We start from the raw sequence: 22,917 nt of genomic DNA on the forward strand, positions 1-22,917 counted from the left end.
CTTTTAGTCACATAAAGTATGGAGCCAACCCACTCCGTAAGTAGTGTTCTTCAAAGTCAGTGTGGCATATCATGAGGAAAGGTTAAGTGAACCCCATTTTTGTGTGTTTATATATACTTACATTTTTTAAACTACTATAAAAATACCCACTGGGATATAAATGTACATTTATGAAGCAATGTTTGAAATCTGAGTAGGAATATAAATCTAAAAATATATTTCTTCTCTATTTAATAAATAAATCTGCATTTTATTGCATATATTATGAAAAATTTGCCATTTTTAAAAATGAAAAATAGTAGCACAAATCAGAATGAGACCAATTTCAAGGACCTTAAATTTCCATTCAAGTTTAAAATTGGGCCTCTATATATAGCATATATTTGAAAATGTATTACAAATGTAATGATATGACATTTATGTCATTAAAAAAAAAAAACAACAACAAAACAAGCAGTGTAGCTCCATCAGCTCCTTGAACAAAATTTGGAATAGCTTATGTATGTGTAAAACAGGTCCTTCATAATTCATGTAATTTATACAAGCTTTTCCTTTAGAAAGATCTCTGAACTTAAGTTGGGTGTTTTCTCTATCCTTCTTTTGTAGTTCTGAGTAAACGGCAGGATGCTGACAGAAACTCTGACATGCCTGTCCACCATTTATGTTGCTTTCAGCAAAGAAACAAAATGAAAACCAAGCAGTCCTCTTCACAATATAAAATAAAAGGCCACTGCTATATCTTTACAGTATGATTTCTCTGAGGTGATCTAATGTTTCTGTAATGAGCAGTAAGCTGTGATGTTCAGGACTGCAGATGAATTTTGTCATTCTTGCTGCTTCGTTCACAAGGTTGTTCAAAAAAAGTATATTGCAAAACGCATCACTCAGTGTCGAAATACCCAGCAGTCTTTTTAGTGGGCAGGCGTATATTTTCTGGTGGCCGATATGAGAGGGAGCTCATTTTTGTTGTTAGGCTTGGATGTGCGCTAACATTTGGTGGAATGTATTTTATTAGCTGAAGGAAGTATTTTTTAAAGTTTTTTCCAAAAAAAACATAAAAAAAAGGATTCAAACAGTTGTTAAAGTAAGCGATGCAAATGGTGAAGGGCATAGCCGTATCCACAATATCAGTGATTTTGCAGTCTGTTATTACATGTAACTGAATTAATACATCCAGAAAAGTGAACACTTGATGAGGAATCCAGGAAAAGAAGAAGAAAAATACTATTGCCACAATCATCTTAAAAATATCATCATTTCTAGTCTTATTTTTTTGAATTTGATACGCCTCCTTCAGGGTCTTCCAAATTAAGGTGTAGCTTGTTAATATGATCAGAAAAGGAATTAAAAAGCCCAGCAAATTTTTGGATAAACCCAACCCGACCCGGAGCGTTGTGTTATTGTTGTCATACCGAAAACCGCAGACGGTCATGTTCAAGTTCTCAGCAAAGAATATATTACGGTGAATGATGACGGGCAAACTGGCCACACCAGCGAGAAGCCAGATGGCAATGCAAGTTATTCTGGCAACAAACACGGTACGTCGAATTCGGGACTTCACTGGATGTACTATGGCCAGGTACCGGTCAATGCTAAGGCATGTGAGGAGGAACACACTGGCATACAGGTTGAAACTTATCCCCGCTGATGCTAACTTACATAAACAGTTGCCGAAAGGCCACTGGTACTCCATGGCCGTGTAGGCTGCCCAGAGTGGCAGAGTTATTAAAAAACACAAGTCAGCCAGCGCCAGGTTTAGAAGAAAGATGCTGGCTACTGTTTTTAATTTCATGTAGCAGTAAATGACAATAACGACCAGGCTGTTCCCAAATATGCCTATGATAAAGATGATGCTGTAAACGGTTGGAACCATAATGTAGATGTAACTGTGCCTTCCTGAAACGGGACAGTCGACGTGGATTCTTTTAACGGTTTCTTCGGTAGAGTAATTTGGGACCATCTTGATCTCTTCAGCTGTAACCTAGTTTCAGGGAGAAAATATGAAGTTCACACCTAGGAGGGGAAAAGAGGAGGAAATATTATTCATTACAGGGATTTAATTTTTAAAAAGTTTCAATTAAATGTCAAGCTTTTGTGTCTAACACAATGTGTCAATGTCTTTGAATTTAAAAATAAGCCATCTTCAAGTGTTTTATCAACCAATTTTTATTCTAATATAGACTTTGTTTGCAGAATAAAACACAGGTAAGAATGTTAGAAGTTGGCTGTACATCGTTAGATTCTTTTTAACATAAATGAAACCTAACAAACTTCTTTCAATTAACAAGGTTCCAATGTAAAATAAGACTGGTTAGTGAACATATGTCATAAAAATAATAAGAGACTCAAAAGAGCAGATAACTCTAAATTCAGGAGAGTCTTTAGGGTTTTTTTTCCCATAAACAGGTAATACATCTAATAAGCAAAGATATTCAGATATCTCAGAAACTACATTTAAGCACTCTGAATACCAGTTCATTCTGTAAATACAAAGTGTAATGCATTAAGAAAATAAGTAAATTCAGATTAGGTACTCATTTTGATCTCTGATGTAAATCACTAGAATTTTTTTTTTCTATTCATTAAGCTTAATTCTTTGAGACAATTTTTACATCACAGAGAAAGATGAAGATACTCACACAACCTAGTGTTCTGTTGTACCATAAATACCTTAAATATTCAGAACTTACCAGGCTCCCCATCTGGCTTAGAACTATGGTGTTTAACTACTAGTGAGGAAAAAAAAAACCTGTGAAAATCCAGACATGCTGATTTGTTGCACATTAGTAACTGTAGAAAGAGTTTAAGAAGGGTACAAGGGGGAACATTCACATTACCTTTTCAGTTACTGAAAAAATGTATGTATCCAAGAGTTGAAGGTGTAGTCTCAGTGTATGAAAAATATTTCTGGACCTTATTAAGTGTATGGAAATGGTATGAAATCTCCTTTACAGGGCACCTGTTTGCTTTGCCTGGGCTTGTGTGTTCTGCAAGAATGATTTCCTTATTAATGACTTATGACTTTAGGAAGCAGATAATATGCTGTAAGTGACTCTGATACTAAATCTTTTCCAGAGTCTACAAATTGTCTTTCCTCAAAAATAGTGGAGATTTTTTAAAAAATAAAATAAAAAATCAATAGTTATTATTGCAGAGTAGTGTTTATTGCTGTCTGCAGGATCCCAACAACTGTCAGCAAAACCTAACTTGTGCTGCCTCAAACACAGATTACGTGAAATATATTGGCTTTAAAACAAACAAACAAACAAAACCCTTATAAATGTTAGTCATTTTTATATAGATAAATATACACACCTTAAGACCCTGGGCAGAACAGATACATTCTGAAAGAAAAGATACCTATCATTATAGAAATACGGGCCTTGTTGTTACGGACGTGGTTGCTCATTACTTGCGTTGTTCAGCACTGACGTTCCTGTTAAGGGCAGAATGCTACTCTGTTAAGTGTTTGACATGCTCTTGTTGGGAAACAAACCTTTTTCCAAATGGATTGTCTTTTTAATAGGGAAGTGAGGCATAGATATGTCTCAGCAAAGCCCACACAGGAAGTCTGAAGCAGAGTCAGGAACTGAATCCAGAATATGGATTGCAGTTAGCATCTTGTGAGCAAGGTCACCCTTTGGCACTCAATTTATGAGCTTTTAAAAGACTTGATATTTCTCTGTCTTAGCTTATGTTCTATTATATGTTTGCATTAATAAGCTGATTCATTTCCATAAAGCTAGCAGAGTAATTTCAAGATTTAGGTTCTTGATAATTCTGTCAAGTTTGGAATACCTAGTTAAATGCAACTAAAAAACCCTTTGTCAAGATGCACAATGAGACACCTCCCAGTCTCTCCAATTCATTCTGTGAATTAGCCTTGTTGCCTCAGTTGGTATAGATGCCTCAAAATGACATCAGCTATTTTTGCCATGTTTAAGAAGTTAAAAAGTTAAGCAAATACAGCTGACACAAACAAATGTATGCCATTCTGATTGCATGTGGCACTGTAATACATCCTGAGCAAAACTTCCTGGCTTTCAAACTGTGCCAGATCTAGAATACATGGTGTTGTCTGGCTCTGTGGAAGGTCATGCTATCCATAGGACAGGCAGAACACAATAAAAAGATTTCAAGAGAAATCCTCTTATCTCACCCCTTGGTTGTGAAAGCGCCCAAGGAGATTTGACAATAACTGATAGGTTCTGAAACATCAAGGTCTGGCAATATTGCCCTGTCCCAGCTACATGCTGGTGCTGCATGGTCTATTCATTGTCATAGCCTTTGCTCACTCATATACCCGCTGAGATTACAGTCCAGAACTTAGCAGTAAGAAACTGTAGTGAAGGCTCTGCTAAGAAAATCACCACTGCAAGTTAGACTTGCAGTAAAGTAGATCAGAGCCCAGTTAAAGCTGAGCAAGACCTTTCTCCATGACTAGATGAACCAATTGGCAAGTGCATCCTGCTCTGTGTGTACTAACTGGCAGATTCAGTGGCTAAGACAAATGTAGCTGATGGTGAAAACTCCCCCTTCGATGGGATTGTTTCTGTGCAGCTTCATCCACCCCTTCAGTGTAGTGTGTTTCGTCGTTTAACTTCCAATTTCCCTTTTCTGCCACATGGTGGCCTGTACTTTTTCATGCCAGTAGTAGCTTTAGTTGATGTAATTAATAGCATATGTACTTTCAAGAAAGTGTAATAATGATTATATTATGTTTTAAGAAATGTGTTAAAATAAACAAAAAATAATTTAGTTGGGAAACTTGTGTCTGGCCCTCTAAGGTATTGAATTCCCTGAGCTTATTTTGGAGTGCTTGGGAAGTAAAAAAGGCAGAACAATTCCCACAAAGAATCGGGAATTTGGTCAAGAAATAGTACGATACTTCAATTTACCTGTGTAAGACTGTAACCCTTCTGGAATTAAAGGTTTTGGTGTAACACTGAAGTCAGTGGAATTGTGCAAAGGATGTTTGGTATGTTATCAGTTTTAAATTATACTAAGGAATTACAATCAATAAATAAAGAAATCCATCACTATTTTCAGTAAATGAAAAGGAAGCAGAAATACATAAAGGGGTTGCTTTTGTGTAAATATATATGGATTGCTATATGTATAACTGAAAACAGTTTGAATGTTGCTGTGAGAATGAACCTCGTAAGAGCCTTACATTTGAAGCACAGTGAGGAAGGCACTGCTAATCCCAAGCTGAATTTTTAAATTTCCTGGAAATTTTAAAGTCTCAGAGCTAGCCTCAGGTAGATCTGCTGCCCTGAGGACATCTGTAACTTTAGAGCACTAGGAAAAGCTTCAACACAGGAGAAGAAAGTCATTTGTTTTGGAAGGCATAGACCCATAGCAGTGCTGAGTGGTGAGACAGGGCAGCTGTAAGAAATCTTACAGGCAATGGTTTCTTTTCTGTACCACTGTCATTTTTGCTGTTATTCTCACTTGCCACAGTTCACATGCTTGTCCCAGGATCATGGTTATATACATTTTATGCAAAGGAGATACTTCTACTGTTTAAAAATGTTACAAAAATAGATGGCTGGTACAGCTTTATGCTGCCAGAATTTACCCGAGCAGGTTAAACCACTGGCCAGTTAAATGCAAGTATTGAAATTGTGCACATTGATAATTCCATTTAAAGCATCTCAAATGACGTGAGTTAACATAATGATAATTGGATCATTTTAAGGTTGATACACAAGGAGCTTTTTCTAAGAGGATTGAATTGATGTGACTGTGAATGGTGTGGCAACATCAATCTCAAAGCAAATTATCTGGTGAGCAGCAAACCCCTGTTGTATGTTACTGTCCTGTTTGACCTTTTATTTTTTTTAATTACAATGATTATAATAAGTCACTGATAATGAAATGCTTCAGACTGCTCTACCAGCTATTATTTACCACTCCATTCACTGCTTCTGTTGGGTGAACATGCATCCTAATTAAACTGCCTGTGGAAACAACAAGGAATGCTGAGCCTATACAAGGTAAACAGCACTTTGCCTACTGAAAGATAAGATAGCACTGACTGTGGCTTTCTGTGAGAACTTCATCAGCTATAAATAGGTAAGCAGGTGTCACAAGTCAGATTTTAAACAAAAATGTGGTTTTGATATTTGCTTTGTCAAACACTAAATAAACTGAGGCTGACCAACCCTGCCACAGTTTAGCCACCTCACCATTAGGTAATGTCAGGTTTTTTTTCTTCTGATGGTAGGTGGATTATTTGCTTTTCTTACAAATGAGAAGATATTTCTATGTTTAAGAGGATGATGCATTCTATTTTTATATAAAATTATTACACAGGGAGAAGAGAGGCTGAAAAATGTTTGGAACAGGATGTTCAATATATTAGCTATATTTATTTCTTTCTGGTGGTAAAGCTCTTTTCCTTTATCTTGAGAGTTTAGTGTCCCCCCCCCCCTTTCCTAATTTCTTCTGTCTTCTTTTTGTAATTGCTGAGAAACTAATGACTTTCCACATGCTTTATTTCACAGCCTTTTTTTTTCCTATCCAGCAGAACAACCCCCTTTACCCTCATTGCCTTAATGAATATAATTTCTTCTACTTCATATGCCTACTTCAGCATCTTCTCTGCTTTCTTGTTGCTCCTGAGCAGTACCACTGTGAAGCCATAGATTTACCCTTTTCCTAGCTCTTATTTCTACTGCTCCTTCTAACAGTCTGTATTCCCCACTCACAGCTTTCCTAAGTATTTTTAGTCCAGAGTTAATAGGTGAATTGTGGAGGGTATGAGAAATGCAAACACTTGGGCAAATAAAGGCATGTAATTCAAACTATTGTGGCCTTGCAGTGTGCATAGGCCTCCTGTCATCACTGCCACTATCTTCCACAGAGGTCAGCATCTGACTTCATGGCAAATGACAATAACTCAAAATATTACTGAAATGGAACTGCAATAGGCAGTACAGGACTGGAACACTGTCTGTACATCAGTTTGTGAGCACCAAGAACAGAAAGCAAGCTTCAGAAGATCTGTATTAGTAACTGTCAAGCTGGCTGTTGCTTTTGCAATTTTGAATCAGGAGGTGGTCTGACATGAGAACAAATAGAATTTGCAGGACCTTGTACTGGCCTGTGCATTTTCGTTTAATAGCTGTCCTCCTGGTCAGTCTTTCAGGAAGCAACTGCCAGTCTGTTGAAATTGCTGTTAATTTTGTGGTGTTTGCTTTTTTTTATTTTAGAGTAAAGTATTTATCTTTTTAATTCTCTAACACATACGTGGATTCTTTGTGCTTTCCCCTTGCAAGAGTTGAAGCGGGTCTGCTTCATTTGTGCTAGCTCTATATAGCCGGAAAATAAACTGCCTGTGATCTTTCTAGGATCTGGTTCTTCTATAACATCAAAACTCTAAATTGCTTATTACTTCTTTTGTGCTAGCAGAGGACTAGTTATTGCTACCTTGTAAATGTGAACTGTTTATGTACTCTGACCTTCTCTGTAAGAACTTCTCTGTATTTATTTCCTCCAGCGTACTTCAAAAGAGTCTGTCCTTCTGTATGATGGCTTCATAGTTTATTCTGAAAAGAATGAACATCTCTCTTCTGTTTGTTTTCATAGACTACTCTCATTAATTTTCCCTTCACTTCCCAAGTATCTTTCAACTGTACTCAGTTTCAGTCATAAAATTTATGTGAGAAAAGGACAGATGAAAGGACTCTTTCCTCTGGGAAAAATCAATGCTTGTGGAATGACTGAACAGTGTGATTTTGAATGATTGGGGGGGGGCGGGAGGAAAATGTAAAGGAAAAGGAAAGTAACACAGTTAAGCACAGTGACATTTAAATCGCTTTGAAGTTTAACTCACATAATAAATATTTCGACCACTAGAGGTCTGTATTTCCTATTTTAAAATAAGAGAATTGCTTATTCAATCACTTTTCAAAATATCCCCTTCCTTGAAGATTATTTAAGATGCAAACACACGGCAAAATACCTATCATTGAACTTCTGCATTTATGTCAAGTATAATGTACCAAAGTGAACTATTTTAAGTTTATTTTAGTATCTACTAGCTTATATCTAATTTCCTTTATTCTAGTACATTCCTGGTTCTGCTAACCTTCAGTCCAATTCTTGCACTTGTAAGTCAGGGAATAAGATCCTGATATTTTTTTTTTTTTTCAAGGACATATGCAGCTTAAACTCTCTAAAGTTCTTGAGAAAAATTAAGAAGAATATTTTTAAAGGGAGACTAAAAGTATAGTTTACTTTAAAAATGCAGATGGAAAAATAGTGACACCTACTCATTAGACTAAAAGATTATTTTAAAACTAAGTAGGCATGTTGTTAATCATACAACTCTTTCTCCAGATATCAGCCAGGGAATATTCTTGAAAGTAATTCTAGGTTAACTTGAGTCTAACATGTATTTTCCTTTTTGGAGGAAGATATTTTTATTGTTGAAAATGCCACTTCAGAACTATTTTTAATCCTTTTTTTTTTTTTAAAAGTTATTTAAGGGATTTTTGGAAATTGAAAGGCAATGTGATCCTACACATTTTTTGTTATCCAAATGGTGATTTTTAGACCTCAAGTGCTGTATATATTTCATGAATTGTAAACAATTTCACAATTTGAATACACTTTAACACTTTTTAGTCCCCTGCCCTGCCTCTTTTACTAATACACCTAGGTTTGTCATTATCCCTTTGGACAGTGTCAGTGCATGACGATGTCACTCTGTTTCAAATTATTTATTTACCTAAATCCAGATAGAGAAGAAAGGTTATTAGTGTTATGGTGACATTTATTTTATTGAAACTAGTAGATGAGCAAAGTAGAACCAAAAAACTGATATTAACTATATTGTCTTGTGCCAGATAAGTAGAAATTATCAGTGTCTTGTCCTATATTTATGTCAAATCGGTTATACAGTGTCAGCATAGCTCTATGCACTTAAGGGTTGTTTGGGTACAAGCATATGACGTTTATATCTTGAAGCTGCTAAAAATAGGAGTACTTAGAGAGAATAGAACAGATATCTAGAGGTAGAAAACTAGCAAGCACTTGGATAGATTTAAAACACAGAATAAAGAAAACTAATCTTTTGTCAGCACACTCAAGGACTTTGTGTTAGAAACGGATGTGGCAAAAATTGGTGTAAGTGAAAGGCCACCTCTAAAACGCATTTATGGGGCTGTGGAGTGATGAATAAAATCTTCCAAGTACTTTTTTGGGACATTAAATGCTTAATACTACTACAATGTAATATGTGACAAATTTTCTGCATGCTTTTTAACAGCCTGCAGTGTAATAATGTCACAGTTATAATTCTAGCAGATGTAGCAGCAGGGAAACCTTGGACTATTTTTTGCATATGCTCTTGGAGTACTTACAGAGTCCAGAAACATTGGAAATGTTTCTTCTGAAGAGCTTTCTACTTAGCTCTTTGGCCAAAGTTAACTCTACCAATTTCCTCCTCATGTATGGTTTTTTCCCAGAAGTTGGGAAATCCTGATGTACATATTGCCATAAAATTTTACTCACAGATGTTAGTGCCAAGGAAGAATTGCTCAACTTCACTAGAGTTTCTCAACCTCACTAGAACTTAGTGGTTTAGTGAATGCTAGCATGGCAATAATTAGGGGGCAGGTTTTGTACAAAAGTTTGACTGATCGATCCACAGAGTACTCATTATGGTTAGCCGAAAGTCTTTCAGTTGAGTGTAAGTTTCAGTATTTTAGTTTATAGGTTTCATTTTTCGTATCCTCTAGGTTTAGGTTTAAAACTAAACATTGTTTTCTGGGTGCTTTTCCTCTATACCACATAATTTTGTTTTCTCTGCTGTTAAGGGGAGGAAAAACATTCTTGGGTTCAATAAATATAGAACTGGACGCCAAAACACTGAAGGATTAACCATTTTCAACATGCAGTGTGTTTAACCTCTTGGGGAAGATCAGTGAGGTGGTGGTTTTAAGATCACTGGTTCTGGTTTGACAGTGTATCCGATACTCCAGGTATCTTAGATTTTCCACATAATTTTCTTGTCTGTCTTTCTTGTTTATCCATCAGAGCAATCTGTGTTTTCTTTCTTTGACCAAAGCTGCATGAATGTGTTGCAAACTCTGTGGTGTTTAATATGTCTTAGGTATTATATATCCTTAAGAGATGTGAATATAAAATTATCTGCACAGCAGTAAAGTAAAACGGAAAAGATAATTAAATAAACGAAGTAAAATATATTTCTAGATCAATACTTCTAGTTCAGTACTTCTGAAACTAAACATCAAAAGGCTAAGCTTCAGAAAAGATGATGTCTGAAAGGTGAATCTCCGTGTGATATCCCCTTGTCCCAGTCACCTCAGTCGCTCTGTCTTGACAGGAACAAATATCATCTTATCCTTATCTAGGTTATTGAACCTATTGCTGAATTAGTTTTTAAATATGAAAAATTAACTGTTACAGCAGGAGGCAGTCACTCATATGACAGCATAAAGAATTGCCTCTTTTTCTAAAACAGGCCGAAGACACTTAGACATATTAAGACTTCGAAATGAGGGCATTAACTATCATCATCAATCCAGCATGGATTTTCGCACCTCTGTTCTAGCCATTAGCTTTACCAAAAAGGAAGACTGGCACCCTCCTAGGAGATAAACATGATCAATAATCAGCAGGCTAACCTAAAGTCTGCTTATCAGGGACATGTCATCTCCTCACATTGCTAACAATGCCATTTACTGCACATTAGATGCCAGGAAAGAAAAAATAAATCTATTTGAGATCATGGTAGGACTAGAATTTCTAGGATTTTCAGCATTGACATGAAAAGATTTTTGAATGGCAACACAACATAAAGTACTGTTTTATTATGAATCCATGGCTTACTGCACATTCGTAACTTCAGATTTGATGCCTGGTTATGTAGTATCTTTAGGGTATTTGGAAGTACCCGAAAGAGTCAATAGTTAACGAGAATTAAGCCATCGAGTCCCAGAACGAATAAAAGTGAGATTAGTTTGAGCTGTGAAAGGTTACATGCTGCACGGTTACTTTCTCTGAGTGATAGTAAACGAATGGATTAACACATTTCCTTTATTGCAGCTGGAATTGCCTATATAAAATATAGTGTGCCCCATGTGATCATTTTTAATAAAAGACAGAAATCAAATTCAGGTTTGTTAAGTGCGAGTGAAATCATTTGATGAATTTTAAGTTTCTATTCTGATAGCTTATTCCATGGAATAAGAAGTTTTAAAGTACTCTTTTTTAATTACACAGCAGTGCACGTCCTACCTGGATACGAACCACACACCTAAAATTTCTACTGGCACCATTATTTCCATCGGGAATGAACCATAAGCTTCTACTGTGAACTCCTCCAACCTGAGCAGTAAGGGAGTTTACATTAATTCTGGGCTTGATCCAGATCTGTATTTCAGCATTACATTAAGAAGGCTGTGGAGAGGCAAGAGAGAAAAAAACCTTACTGAAAGAAAAAGCACTGCTGAAAGCCCTTATCATGCCTTCTAACAAAACAGAGATCAGATACAATGTGTGAGGTATCTTACCTCCTTTCAGATCATATATAAAATCACAATTTGACTTACTGGATATTTCATATACCTATTAATCTGTCTTTAAGGTTACGTGGCCTTCTTCACTGAAGCTTGTGGGTGCCTCCATAAGTATACGAAAACAGTAGTAACAACAACTGTTCTTCCTTCCCAGCTTGTAGGAGAAATACTGTGTTATACTACTGTGATTTCAAGCACACAGAGCTTAGTAAGGGGTTACAAGACATTTTCCGTGCTGTTTTTGGAGTATCATTGGTCTCTAGTCATTCTTATTTCTTGATGGAGTGAATGTCTTTGTGCATCCAACACTGAAAGAGTTCTTAGTTTCACTGTCCAGATCTTCTCAGTATTAGTCAATGGTTTCACTGGTCCAGCAGAAGGTAGCTATCACCTGGAGAGTGGGCTTTTGGGGGGAATAAAGACCATTTCCACAAACTGCTCTGAATGCAAGACAGAGCCTTTCTCTTCTACTGCCATTCAAGGAAGAGACAATGTTCTGAGCAAGAGAGAGACATCTAGGCAATTAGCTTGTTGCTTTCCTCATTTTTAACAATAACTGAATTTATAAAGACAGTAGTTTCAGCTCGAGATGCAACTTGGACGTCTCAATTGTGCCAAGAATTGCTGAGGCCAGAACTGGCTCTGACAGGAAGAAGCAGTACTTACACATAAATATCCTTCGTAGAACTGAGGATCATCTTTGGGGTTTTATGCCCATTTTGAAATTCAAAACTATTGAAAAGGTGTCAATATTATTATCAAACTGAGATCATCTCCAGTGCTCAAGGAAAGGCAAGTTTTCTGGATTTCTCTTCTTATTGGCATGATCTCATTCTGTGATTAAACCAGCTGACTTGTCTGTACTTTAGCCACTTGCTCTTTCTCTAGTTTCACTGAGGCATTAAGAAACTTGGCTTGTAGCAATGCTGGGGCTAGACTTTTGATAGAACATGGTTCCCACTGCAAGCTTTTTATCTTTACAACTTCTTGAAAACCAAAAGGAAGTGTGGAGTCTACAAATATCAAAGATACAGTAGCAGAAATGATGCATTTGTGTTATCTAGAACACCTGAAAGGATGATGCTTTAGAGTGCTGCTGCAGAAGGCACAGACTGTTCTAAGAAGGAAGTTGCTTTTGCTAACTTAAAAAAGCACATAGTTACCAGATGCTTTTACCACGTAGATTTTACAAAACTCCTAAAACTTGGCCAAGCTTTGGGAAACCTACCTCTGCTGGAGGGGATGATGCAACTCCTACTGAGGTCACTACAGACAAGGTCAGGCAAATGCTGGAAATCTCTCATGTAGATTGTTGTTCTTTCGGTGTTGTGTGAATAGTGATTTTCAAAGAAGCATGATATTAAGGGCACGCGCAATATGGAGGATGCAGAGAGAAACACCTTGGATGGATAAAGGAAAGAAGGCTGGGGTTTGCTAAGGACTCCAAACGCATAGCTTTTAAAGAATCAGATGCACCAGTGTTGGTAGGAAAGGAAGAATTAGCCCCTCTTTTGTTAGAACACACAGTGAAAATTCACAGCATATGGAAATTATTTTTACAGCAGAAAGGAGTGAGAGGTTAGTAATCTCAGGAATGCTACATAAATCTTTCTTTTGGGAGTCGAATGAAATCTTTGCCTTTTTAGAGGTTGTTATTTGCATTCTGGGATTTATCATTTGATGATCACAGTTATATGTAAGTAATGTTTTGGGGCCTTGAGAGTAACAGCTACTCACGTAGACTATGGCTTGTAGAACTGAGCCCCAAAATACTAGTGTCTGATGGGGATTCCTTGCTCACAAACTGTTACTGTGTTGCTGACTCCAGAACATGAGAGGACACGTGTATGTATTGGCTCTTCCTCACAGATTTTGCAGCATATAAAACTCCAACACGTTGTATTTTAATTTGAAGCCTAAAATATTAGAAATGTGCATCGCTTAACATGGCTCTGAGACAGAGCAATTTCTGCAACACAGATTCTTTTTCTACAGGGACGTGGTGCTACTCCCACAGGCAGCTGTGAGGAAGCAACAGATACACGGTTCACTTCTCCTCTAGACTCCCCTGCCTCCCATGACGAAGACTCTCCACACTCTCAGCTTTTATTAATTGAGATGAGCCAATGACAAAGGTAAATGGTTATACCTTTTAGTTTATTACAGGTAGCTGTACTGCAATGTAATGTGTGTGAAATGAAACACTGTGTTGTGAAACGTGGGCCCCTTCTGCTTTTTGGTCCAGGAGAAAAAAATGTGGTAAAGGATAAAATGTCTCCCAAATTCTGTTAAGAATGTTAAAATAACAAAATGACATGTGTCATTAAAGGATGGAAAATAAGTATTACTATAGGAAGGCAGACAAAAAAAAAAAAAAAAAAATCGGTATAGCCAGATAAGGACTGGCCATAAGAGGGGTATTACAATCTACTCAGATACTGAGTGAGGTCAGTAAGTATACACTTACCAGTCTCTGGGTCAGAACAGGTAAAACTTACGTAAGTTTAAACTCTTGGTTATACTAGTGGTTGTTCATAATTTAGCAGAAAATGGGATTTCATGCATCTGAATTAGAAATTATAATGTTCTAAAATGGTTAATGTATGAGTGACATGCCCACAGCAATATGCAATCACTGTCAGAATCTTCTCCGTCACTGGCAGAGATCGCAATCGAAAATAGAATTGAAAGGTCAAAGCTGCATTTGTTGCCCCATGAACAAATCACCTACTTCTGGGAGAAAAGGATTTTTCTGAATCTAGGTGTAAGTTCTTTGGCCTTTTTCTGTTTTACAGCTTTACTGTGAAAAACGCAACTCAAAATCAGTGGTGTTACCAGTATAAAATTACTAAAAGTGATGTTTTAATTAGGTTTCTGGTACTTCCTCTAGGTGTAGATGTTTGCAAGAGGAAGGGTAAGGGACGCAGCTTGTAACTTCGTAGACAAAGATGGGAGATCATAGGACTTCTTTGTGGAATTTCAGGTTAGTCCAAATAGAGGCTTCCTTGCTTTGTCCTGGTAATTTAGTTTATTCAGAGACCACAGTCTCATTTGCCTACTCTCCCACAGTCCCGTTACTTTTCTTCTGCTAAGCCAGAAGACGCAGAGGCAGAAGTTAACGTTATGTATGCAACTTAAGCTCCTGAACAACTTTCCTTAGTTAAAAGTGAGATAATAACATGATGAGCAATGAACTCTGCAAGATAATATTACTTCTACTTTTCTGGTACAGGGAACTGCCTTCCTGTACTTTCTTGTCAAACAGTAAGAAAGGTGCTACAAGAGAGTTTACGTACATAAATCTGCTTCAGGTCGTGCAGCAGATCGGTAACATTTTGACATGCATGGAAACATTCTGATGTGTGTGAGGCCTTACGTATATGTTAATCCTCAAAAGGACATTTTCCTGCCATTAAGCTAAATCACCAGGGTGAAGCCATGATGCACCTAAGAGCTCTACAGGCTTAATACGCAGTCCCTTCTGCAGGATGTGCTTTTTTTTCACTCCCCCTGCCACCATCAACCTCCCCCTGCCACCACCACCCTCCCCCTGCAAAAATAGAAGGCAAGTGTAAATTAATGAATAACAAGTTTTAGAAATTCACTGTGCAGAGCAATATCTTCATCTGCAACAATGGCTTATCTGTCAGAAACTGGGAGAGGAAAAGAAACACTTAAAATTCTCTGCTTTTATTCCAGAAATGGAGAGACCTCTGTCAAATGAGGTGTTCCACTTTCTAATCTAATGGCAATTAGACGAGTTGGCTAAGAGTAGTTCATGTTGCACATTGTTATCTAAAAAGACTTTCCCTCTCTAAAAACCTCTAACAAATCACATCACTGTTTCTTACCTATCACCAATGTGGTTAAAGTGACTGATAGAAGCTTTTGCTTTGAGTGAATGAAACCATTAAGTTTAACATTAAGAGTGACCCTTGAATGAAACCATTAACTGAAAAACAAGCACACATGCAGATGCAGCATGTCTATGTCTATGTGGACACAGACATAGCAGTATCACTGAAGTATCTGTCATGTTAACTAAACCAACTAATGTGGAAGTTTTATCACTATACTTCCAATACCATGGCTAGTGATTTCTACATAACTTCCCATTAGTCAAAGCATTATGGCTCTGGGGAAAACAAACCTCACGTTGAACATGGTTTGGTTTGGGTTTTTTTCCTTCTTTTGAATTCATGCTGAAAAATAGTGTTTGTCTTACTGGAGAAGCAAAATCCACAAATGTATTGTGGATTTCTATGCAAGGAAATAGACATTAGATTTCAACACCTTCATTCAGAGGAAGCTTTGTCTTCCATGTGTCATAATTCAGCAGTAAGTAACAGGATTTGGTTCAGTGTGTCTGATTGAGACACTTGATTACTTTTCTTTTATATAATTAATTTAGATATCCTTACAGTGGGAAAATATCACACCACGCCTCAGAAAAGACTTTTCTTCCTTAAATGAGAATGTTAGGAACAGCCTGGAGGGAAAAGTTAAAAGATTAAAGGCAAAGGATCAGCATGGAGGCTTCTTAATGAATACCTCATTAGGGTCAGAAAAAGGGAACCAAAGGCAGAAAGGAAGGAAAACAGTATGAGTAAATGGTAAAGTACAAGAGTTTATTCAGACAAAAAAAAAGTCTTTTAAAATGGTAATGCAGCTAAGCCCAAGAGAAGTTAGTATCATTGTAACTGTTAGTAAGTAAAAGATGGAAAACATAGAGGCTCAATTGTGCTTTCACTTGCACAAAACTCCTGTTAAGGGCAGATCATTATCAGGACTATAAGAAAATTTGAGCAGCCAAATATAAAGACAAGCAATGTATCTGTGATTTTTGTACAAGTCAATTGGACTAGTGAGGTGCTAAGGGGTTAATCAAAGAGAATGAAAGGTCAAATATAGACACCTTAATCCATGTCAGTGTGAAAGGTATTATCGCCCATGAAAAAAAACAGATACTATGATCCCTAGTGCTTTGTCTGGAAGGCAGCACACTTAATAGAATGATACCAAAATAGATGTTCTGCCAAATTTGTACAGCTTGTTTCCTGTTTTTTTCAAAGTAAAATTTATTGCTCCATTTTGAAATAAAATTCACTAGTGAACTCCCGTTACTGTCCTGGCTCTGAGACGATCCTTGCAGGTACTGAGGACCAGCAACAGACGTAGCAAAATCAAGAAGGCTGTTACAGCCAGAGTGCGAGCTAAGCTGTAAATCAGTGCATCCTGAACCAAGTGCAGTCCTGGTTCTCAAGCAAACATAACTGCGCAGATGCCTGGAAAGGGTAGCACTGTGCCCTCCAAAAGGTGCCACATGAGCTTTACTTTAGTTCTAGGAAAATTACCAATTGAGCTGAGCAAATGCTTGTATGTGTGGCTGTCCTGTACTGACATGAATTTTTTTGATGGTATGTTTAAGAACATGGAACAGCATTATAAGATGTATTTAAAGGCAAAATATTTTTGAACCCTTTTCCTTTGAAGTGCTTTTTAGGAAGCACATGGTAAAGAAATATCTTTTACCTGAAATAAAGACTGATTTGAGAAAGAAAAACTGTAGTTGTGTTATGGTAAGCTGCTAATAACAAAGCCAAGAGGAAAATAATAAAGACAGAAATCTAACAGCAGAGCTAGGTGTTGATTCCTGCCCTGTGCTTTCCATTTCTGATTGTTGTGCATTAAGTAAAGAACCTGAGGAGGGAGGAAATCCTGAGCAACTGCCAGAAATTGAGTGGTAGCAGACCAACTCTTGGGCCCAATGTACCTCGTAGGGGGGACAAAAGGAAAATTTTATAAACTTTTAGGCTTGGGTAACAAGAATGAGGGGAGAAAGGAGAAAAGATGAAAACCAATAGGAGTTTATAAAGAAAAAAATGAAAAGGCAACACATTCTAGAAACTCGGATTGGGAGGGGCATACACAGTTCCTTAATAAACAAGTTCAGGCTGCATCTTTGCACATTATGTGCTGCCTGCTTCAAGCAAAGGGTCTGGCCAGGCTGGGCTGATGCTAAAGCAGGGTTAAATGGAGGATAACTGCCAACAGAACATTTTTTAGGGAAGTCAACTAGTGCGTATTTCTCCCTTGCGTAAGCCCCCCAACATAAAAGTACAGCTGTCAGTGGTTTTCTGGAATGTTTTACTATTTGCATGGGTCCCTCTGAGCTAGAAATGAGCACAGTACTGTCATTCAGTGTATCCCTCTCAATTTTCAGAAAACTGAGGGGACTCAGGAATGCTGTTTTGTTTTCTATTTCTGTTCCTATACTTCATCTACTGGTTATTAGATTCCACTAGCCAACGATCCATTAGTAACTGACAAACTTGTATGACCTAGAAGTAAAGAGATAGGTGAATTAGCTGAAATTAGGCGTTTGGTTAAATCATTCTTTGTTCTGGCCATAACTCTAATTATAGCTTTCACCTCAAACAGTGAAATACTGTCTAAATATTGACCTTGCCCAAATTCAGTACCAGTTTCTTTATATATTGCCAGTTACCTTTTCCTGTAGCCTGCTTTTTACCTTGTCTTCAATCATGCCACTCACTGATGCATTGCCAATCTGATCTCACCTTCCTGCTGTGAGGTCGTCTCAGTTATTACCCATTTTCTGTGCCTATAAGAGAAATGCTACTCAACTACAATAAAAGGAGATAAACACCACAAATAGTAACCAAGCATTCTAGCTAGCGTTGTTATATAGCGGATACCTGGACAGTTTTGCTATCAAACAAAAACCAAATGGAATGAAAATTGTAGAAGACACCTGACAGCCCAAAATCTATAGTTTTCAGATGATGGTGCAACAGAGAATACTAACAGCATGCCATTTGGAGCATGATATTTTCCTACCTTTAGTTGCAATTCACTTGAAAGCTCAAAGTAATTTTAGTATAATCCATCATTTATCTGAAGATAAGGCCACAGATAAGGCTGTTAGGACTTACAGTCAAGATAACTTCTTTTCACTTGTTTGTTACAGCTGAGGTAAAAAAAAATCAAGTACAAGTACTGTAATTCCCCTCGTTTGTCAGATTTGTTAAATTCCCTAAAATGTTCAAAAATGACACAGATATTCTAGAGTACATCTGTCAAATTTTTTTTTGGCAAAGGATAAGTTTTAGAAGATGGTACAGAACATGGGGTAAGTGCTCTGAGTACAATGACTGTCTATTGGTGAAAGTGATGTTAAGAGACAAGTTTGTTGATGGAAAGGGAACTAAAAGAAATATTGTGGTTAGCAAAAGCTTGCTGGCTTGCTTTTCACTGCAGGGTTTTTAGAACCAGAAGGAGGAGACAGAAAATGATACTGTGATTAGTAACTTTCTGTGCAATAGTAGCTGTATATAAGAAAACAGCTCTGCTGGAGCCTTTCTGATCTTCAGGCTGCAGCTGAGCCTCATACATGAGGTCTATACCTTTAAGCCCTAAGAGTAAACTATGTTGCCACCTACCCAAAACTCTCCGACGTATTTGAACTCACCTTGTGTATACATGCCAAAATTTTAACTTTACATAAAATTTTAATTCCAGAACTGCTTTCTTATTCACCTGGAAAATAGTATCACACTCCTAGAGTGGAACCTGTATGCATCATGTCTTGATAAGTAGCTGAGGTTCAATCCTCACCAATAGCAACCTGTTTATTCCTGTTAGCATGGTGGAAACTAAGCCTACAATAGTGAAAAGAAAAAATTAGTCTTCCCTCCACTTTCCCCTCTCTTCATAAATGATCCACATTTTCCATTTTGTCTTCAGAATTCCGTGAGATTTCTAAAAATTTCTCTTTGTGATGCTCTGCAATTTTCTCTTACCTAGGTTCTCAAACCCCTGATCATAAAAATGCAGAGGCTAACTTTTTAAAAATACCATAGTCTCCCTTAGGATGAACTGTCCAAAAATCAGAACTGCTATCCAAGAATACTGCAAAATTGTTCATCAATATTTGAGAGGAACACGTGGTGGAATACATCATCTGCGTCACTGCACTTCTGATGGAATTGTTGCACAACTGAGAGCATGAGGCACAAATATCAGCAGTAAGCTAGATGAGGCTTAAAAACTGAAACAAGATTACCCAAAGGCTAGAGATTTAGCTATACATGCAATAGAGCCTACAATACAAGTAGACCACCATGGGCCTGTAGTGGCCAGGCTATACCCTGACCTAGTCCTCGCAGCTGTAAACTGTAAGTCTTACCAGGCTTGCAATTCTGAAAGGATTCTGAGATTATACTTTTCTTTCTGGAGAGAGATGATGGTTTAAAATCAGTGGATCCAAGAATTTGCAAGGGGTTTGATGTGTAATTACTCTTTAACTAGCATTGCAATCTAGATTAATTTTGAGGCTAGCGTTCATTTCACTTCCTTTTTTCTTCTCTGCTCTGTCATTTGTTGGGACAGGTCTGATCCTATTCCCTGTCAAATCAGTAGTCTCTTTCACTCAACCTATGCTGTTTCATTTAACTGCCCAAGTCCCCTTCATTATAGCTAAGCAAACAACTGTGGTGGTTTTGTTTAAACTTTCAGACCTCTCTTCACATTAGCACTTTGGGTGCCAGAGGAGATATGTTGCTGGGTTGCTAGCATTCCTGTCACAAATAGGTGAGGGGTTTATTTTGCTTTGCTGCCCACCCCCCTTCCCCTGACTTAGCCATCTGGCCTCTTTCTTTGGCATATTTAATATACTGCCCAAGTAGATCTATTCATGTACCGATGAATCTTGATAACCTGTTTCCCCAACTCAGTGTTAGGTGTAACACATCCAAATTAAGTTTTAGTCTATTTCTCCTCTTATTGAGGTGTCTCCTGGAAGGTAACCATTAAATTCAGCTAAAAAAAGCACAAGACTAACCATGTAATGTGAGTCAGACGTAGTATTTGATTAAAATAATGCATGAATATCCATGTTCTCTATCCAACTCAAGAGAGAATGTGACCTTTTATGAACTCACAACAGCAGAAAAGGAGACTTGAAGTGTGGGGAACAGAAATTCATGCCAACCACTCAGAAACAATTCTCATAGTGTGATAAGATGCCCTAAAATTTGGGCAGTAATAGCCACAGGAAAGATTATGAATACTCCTGGTCACACTAGTAGCTTCTGAACTTCAAGAAGGTCCAGAGAAAAAGGAGAGGTAGTGAGCAAACAAGAGTAATTTGTGACTGCTTAAAAGGTTTTCAACTAATATTATACTTTTGCATAAACAAGAGTTTAACTAGGACAGTGTAATGAGAGTTTGTAGTTGATGTAACTTTAAATTACCACATTAATTACTGGAGCTGTAGTCAGGAACCATACGCAGTGCTAGAGAAAAGGACTACCTAAATGTATTCCTTTAACAAACACAGAGGATAAAATTACCACAGTGCAGAAAACTTAGGAGTGTAGGAAAATGAAGTCAGTGCCCATTATCTGAAATAAAATTTTTAATGCAATTAACTCTGACACACATCTCCATGTCTGCAAACACAGTCCATGTGTTTCCACAGAATTATTCTAGAAAGTGTAAATAAATCACCATGTTTACATTCTGCATCTGCCTCTGTTTTTATAGTACTACAAATAGCAAAAAGAAATGAGATACATTTTCAGATACTTAATTCGGTGGGTAACACAAACACAAATCATGCATCTTCTTGTTCTAAGTGAACTGTAAAAAGCAGGTTGTGGAGTTGTGACATTTTTAAACTGAAAGGCAGAACCCTCCTTACTTCTGCAGTGCTGTGGATACCGGCATTTCAGGCTGGTATTTACTGCCTTTTAAACCAGCAACTTCCAGTTGCAGTTTGCACATGCTGTCCAACCCTAGCATGGTACTGTTTCCAAGCAGGAAGGCAGGACACCCTACACCATCGGAAATGGGCCCACTTCTGTTCCCCTCCAGGGTAAGAAATAACTCTGTTTCTATCTACTACCTTGACAAAAGTAAGTGGAGAATGAAACCAACTATATTCAAATTTAATGATAAATGTGTCTTCCCTCTCTTAATCATACAGGACCACTTTGCTTTCTCAGTTTAGCAACATAAACTAGGAAGCACTCCATAGCTGTAACTGATTTTTTCTCTCCTATGTAGTTCAAGTTGTAGAGAGGAAAGGTGTACAGAAATACCATGTTCCTGCTGGAAAGGCATATAGTTAAAATTCTTAATACATGAGCAAAAGCTTAATTTGTAGGCACTTCATATTTTTGAAAGATGCTGTAATTTAAAAGATTACGGTGGCAACAAGCAAAATGGACTCCCATAGTCAGGAGTGTGAAACATTTGTCTGACACTAAAACAGAGCTAGAAGGGCCCTTCTACAGCACAGTGGTAATCACCTGCTTCAAGCCATACTCAATCCTATTCAGGCAAAAATCTAATCATGTTAGCGGTGTGGGTTCATGCAAGTGAAAAGAGAAGAAATCCCCACACACATCCCCAACCCCTCCAAGCAAAAATCCCTCTTTACCTTCATCCATTTTGGGGGGTTGTAATTGTACTGAGCCCATTTACTAGCCTGTCCATGCTATGCAACACAAAACAATCAAAACAAGTACTGCTACTTATGGAAGTGATGGAAATTTACAGTGAACTGTAGCCTGCTCTGGACAGAATCCTGCTGTCACTTATTACCATACATCTTACTAATTCCAGCGTGTTTGCAGAAATATAGAAATGGCCGGAAGTGAATCATGCAAATTTATTGCTTGTACATACTGTGGCCTGACTGACTTATTTAGTTACCAATATGCCTGTCGACTTGCTCGGAAGAATATAGGGCTTGTGTGCCTGTGAATAACTGGTAACATTTTAAGTGTTTTAATGTATGGAGAGTGGGAGGACAGTAAATATGTTGCAGGATTTCACCTGAACATGTTTAAGAACTGTAGTCCAGTTTCATTTTTTTAAGAGTCCAAGCTAAGTTTAGAAAAAAAAAGGAGGGGGGAGGAGGGGGTGGCATTTTAACTTTTACTGGCTAAAATTTAATCTCTAGTTGTAGATCACTCTTTTTTTCTGTAGAAAAGGGATAAGTTTGGTTATGGTGAGTGTATGCTACTATGAAACCAATACCAGTTGCTAACTGGTGGAAGTTACATTGCCTGTTAATCTGAAAAACGCAAGTTCCTGCACAAGTCTCAAAAATCATCAGCATTGCCTTCAGTGATTTTTGATTAATTTGTATCATGAGCTTAGCACAGTAATAAAAATTTCAAGTGCTCATCTAGTGATCTTGACCAGAGGTAAGAGGGCTGGCTCTTGTAGGCTGTTGGGAAGAGCCTCGATGGTGGGAAGGTGTTACTGCTCCGAGTGCTATGCCTTCTGTCAGAGGGTGCCTTTGCTCTACGCAGAGCCCGCGGCGGGCGCGCAA

General features: G+C 37.6%; 1 protein-coding gene across 2 annotated transcripts; it reads right to left on the reverse strand.

The window, feature by feature from the left end:
- Window positions 1-596: 596 nt before the first annotated feature.
- On the reverse strand, window positions 597-21,978 carry AGTR1 (angiotensin II receptor, type 1). Of its 2 annotated transcripts, none has more exons than XM_009585815.1 (2): window positions 18,061-18,179; window positions 597-2,013 (listed from the first exon to the last, which is right to left on the reverse strand). In XM_009585815.1, exon 2 carries the CDS (start codon window positions 1,958-1,960, stop codon window positions 881-883), a length of 1,080 nt encoding a protein of 359 aa, XP_009584110.1. In that variant the 5' UTR covers window positions 1,961-2,013; window positions 18,061-18,179; the 3' UTR covers window positions 597-880. The 2 variants fall into 2 exon arrangements, with proteins under 2 accessions (XP_009584110.1, XP_009584111.1); XM_009585816.1 differs by lacking the exon at window positions 18,061-18,179 and adding an exon at window positions 21,887-21,978 and having other exon boundaries at window positions 613-2,013.
- Between the last annotated feature and the right edge of the window lie 939 nt (window positions 21,979-22,917).

This window comes from Fulmarus glacialis, unplaced genomic scaffold (genome assembly GCF_000690835.1).
Source record: "Fulmarus glacialis isolate BGI_N327 unplaced genomic scaffold, ASM69083v1 scaffold2769, whole genome shotgun sequence".
Classification (NCBI taxonomy): Eukaryota; Metazoa; Chordata; class Aves; order Procellariiformes; family Procellariidae; genus Fulmarus; species Fulmarus glacialis.

Bases quoted from the DNA above. Each gene is read 5' to 3' on its own strand.
- AGTR1 (XM_009585815.1), bottom strand. From the start codon at position 1,960: ATGGTCCCAAATTACTCTACCGAAGAAACCGTTAAAAGAATCCACGTC.